The sequence below is a fragment of the Prosopis cineraria genome, unplaced genomic scaffold, assembly GCF_029017545.1.
Source record: "Prosopis cineraria cultivar Desert tree isolate PC_DT_omini unplaced genomic scaffold, ASM2901754v1 PC10, whole genome shotgun sequence".
Lineage (NCBI taxonomy): Eukaryota > Viridiplantae > Streptophyta > Magnoliopsida > Fabales > Fabaceae > Prosopis > Prosopis cineraria.
This window is the reverse complement of record NW_026555341.1, coordinates 10,890,734-10,894,140: the sequence shown is the minus strand read 5'-3', so window position 1 is coordinate 10,894,140 and position 3,407 is coordinate 10,890,734. Positions and strand designations below refer to the sequence as shown.

Here is a 3,407-nt window from a genome sequence, read left to right as displayed (position 1 = left end):
TATTATTGTCAAATGTAAAATTAGATATCCGACTCTAATGCTTCATATTTACATTTTCGTTTTAAAAGCTACTCAATGAAACTTTTAAAATTTTACATTTCACTTAGGTTGAAAAGTCATTTTAAAAAATACATTTATTTTTATAAAATTATCTCAAATAATATTTTATATTTTAAACGTAAAAAGTTATTTTTGAAATGTAAAACCGTAATTACCCAAACCGCGCCATAATGTGTACGAGCATTTCAGCATCCTATAAAGTAGATTCGCAATGGCTGTCTATTCTTATCCTTTCATTGGGGTGGGGAGAAAAATATGAAAAAAAAAAATTTAAAAGAAAAAAAATTCTATTTTTGAAAATTTATCTTCTAATTATTTCTTTCCTTATTAGGCAAAATGTAAGTGAATGCCAGCAAAATCTGATTCTGTCATCAAGTGGAGCAGTTGGATTGAATAATATAATAATATACAAAAGATGATTCCGCCTCATGTCAATATATAATATAAACCCATTTAACCTTCCAAGCAAACCCAGAGCTCCTTGACTCTCTCTGACTGTTTCCGCCATGTCCACACAGCACGAGAAACTTCACATAGCGCTGTTCCCATGGCTAGCCTTTGGCCACCTGATCCCCAACCTCGAGCTTGCTAAACTCTTAGCTCAAAAGGGTCACGTCGTCACCTTCATATCCACTCCAAGAAACATCCTTCGTCTTCCCAAACTGCCTCCACATTTGTCTCCCAACATCAATTTTCTCAAGCTTCCTCTTCCTCAAGTCCCCAATCTCCCAGACGACGCAGAAGCCACCAGTGATGTTCCCTACAACGTAGTTCAATACCTTAAATTAGCATACGATACTTTGCAACAACCTTTGACTTGCTTCCTTGAATCTTCAAACCCCGATTGGATATTCTACGATTTCGTTCCTTATTGGGTTGGATCCATCGCTTCCAAGCTCGGTATCAAGAGCGCGTATTTCAGTATATTTAATGCTTCATTGCTTGGTTTCCTCGGGCCAGCTCCGGTTTTGATGGGCCAAGAGTCGGTCCGGACGAAGCCCGAAGACTTCACCATCAAGCCCTCCTGGGTTCCGTTTTCCTCCACCGTGGCATGGCGTTACTTCGAGATCATCAAAATCTCAGACGGCATCAAACACAATGACTCGGGTGTTTCAGATTTGTATCGGTTCGGTGCCAGTATCGAAAACTGCGATATCGTGGTCATTCGGAGCTGTTCCGAATTCGAACCCGAGTGGCTTCGAGTACTTGAAGAGATCCACCGGAAACCGATCCTCCCCGTCGGCCAACTTCCTAACACCAACCAAAACAGCGACGCCGAGGACAAGAACGACATGTGGCGGCTGATTAAAGATTGGTTGGACCAGAAAGACAAAGGTACAGTGGTCTACGTGGCTTTCGGGAGTGAGGCGAAACCGAGTCAAGCAGAGGTGAACGAGATAGCGCTTGGCCTGGAGAAGTCGGAGCTACCATTTTGCTGGGCTTTGAGGACCCGGAGGGGACCAACTGACACGGAGGTTTTGAGGTTACCGGAAGGGTTCGAAGAGCGAACGAAAGGTCGCGGGTTGGTTTGCACCGGTTGGGCTCCACAGTTGAATATCTTGGGTCATGACTCGGTGGGTGGATTCTTGACTCACTCGGGCTGGTCGTCTGTTGTGGAGGCGGTTCAGGAGGAGAAACCCCTTGTGCTACTAACGTTCTTAGCGGATCAAGGGATCAACGCTAGGGTTTTGGAGGAGAAGAAGATGGGATATTCGATTCCCAGGGACGAGCGAGACGGCTCTTTCACTAGTGATTCCGTCGCCAACTCATTGAGACTCGTGATGGTGCAACCCCAGGGAAGGGTCTATCGAGAAAATATAAAAGAGATGAAGGACTTGTTTGTGAACAAAGAGAGGCAGGATCAGAGCGTAGATGGTTTACTCGATTATCTCAAAGCCCACAGGAAGTCAGGAACCCATAACATGAATTGTTATTGATGTTCTCAAAAGTCAAAATCGATGGAACTTTTAAGATTAAAGGTACAAAAAGTGTACTCAATATTTTTAATCAGGTCTATCCATGTTCTAAAATAGTTTTTTGGCGCAATTCTACTTCAATGTTTTTCATTTAAGTACAATGTTAATCTACCATTATCTTAGATCCTGTTCACTGTTAGTTTAACCATTAATTTCAATCTGGCAGCTTTGGTGACATTTTTTGTAAAATTAAAAACGAAAAAAAAAAAAAAGAAAAGAACCAGACCCAACCTTTCGTCTTCTCCGATCATCTTCTTCACTTTTTCTTTCCCCTTCCCCTTCTCCTATCGAGCCAGACCGGCTTCCTTTCCCTTTCCTTGTCTTCACTGGCCTTCTCCTTCCTCCTCTTCTCCAATCGAACCAATCCCCCTTCTCCTTCATCATCTTCTCTAATTGATCTGATCGAACCAAACCCCTTTCCCCTTCGTTGCCTTCTCTTTCCTCCTTGTCTGCAGATCAGATTTGCCATCTTGATAAGGCCCTCGAGACTAGAACCATGTTTGATGCTGAGACGGTGGAGATATTGCCTTCGATCCAAGAGGCTGCCATCGAGATCTACCCTTGTAGCTGAAGCCATTACCTTCAGTCAAGAGTGGGCAGTTATGCGTGTGGTGATGGAATCGGAGGCTTATGTTTGTGTGGTCTTGATCGGAGACTCGGGCAAGTGTAGTATCCTGGTTCATGGCTTCGGATTCGTGTTTGTGTGGCCAATGCTTTTCAGCTTTGTGTTTTGATCCGATTCTCGAACTCACTACCTTACCTTCTCAAAGCGGCGCTGATCGGAGACTCATGCATCGGTAAATCCAACTTCCTCTCTTGATTCACTTGAAACAAGTTCGGCCTCAAGTCTAGGTCCACTACTGCGGTTGATTCAAAGGTTTGATTGCGAAGTTCCTTTGATTCTTCTTCTTCAACAACGATGATTTTGGGTTGGAAGGTCTGGGTTTGAGAATTGATTTTGGGTATTTCATCTTCTTTGGATATTAATTTTGATTTTTGTTTATTTCGTTGTAAAATGTGGAGCTTGCTGGATTGTTATTGTGCCATAATGGACCTAGAATTTTTGTGTAAATGCCGGAATGGTGATTTTGGTTTGTTAGAATTCTTGCCTATGGAGCTCATGGCTTGCTGGTTGCACTCTTGCAGTAACAAGAAGAAGAACGGTTAAGGAGGGAGAAGAGGTATTGATTTGTCGTATTGGGTGAATTTTTTTCTTTTTCTTTTTATTTTTTAACTATCAAAACATCCCATGTGGGCTGTGCCTACTGACATGACAAGTTCAGAATAGCATAAAATGATTAAAATTTCAAAAATAACAATCAAATCAGTCAAAAGGTAATGGTAAAGTGGCAATGTACCTAAATAAATGAA

The 3,407-nt window shown here is 42.1% G+C and overlaps 1 protein-coding gene across 2 annotated transcripts; it reads left to right on the top strand.

The window, feature by feature from the left end:
* Positions 1-520: 520 nt before the first annotated feature.
* On the top strand, positions 521-3,152 carry LOC129323166 (UDP-glycosyltransferase 91A1-like). 2 transcript variants are annotated; one of them, XM_054969757.1, is made up of 2 exons: positions 521-2,039; positions 2,492-3,152. In XM_054969757.1, the coding sequence occupies exon 1, from the start codon at positions 567-569 to the stop codon at positions 1,995-1,997; it is 1,431 nt and encodes a 476-aa protein (XP_054825732.1). In that variant the 5' UTR covers positions 521-566; the 3' UTR covers positions 1,998-2,039; positions 2,492-3,152. The 2 variants fall into 2 exon arrangements, with proteins under 2 accessions (XP_054825732.1, XP_054825731.1); XM_054969756.1 differs by having other exon boundaries at positions 2,203-3,152.
* The last annotated feature ends 255 nt before the right edge of the window (positions 3,153-3,407 follow it).

Excerpts from the sequence above, each read along its gene's own strand:
- LOC129323166 (XM_054969757.1), top strand. The coding sequence starts at position 567 with ATGTCCACACAGCACGAGAAACTTCACATAGCGCTGTTCCCATGGCTA.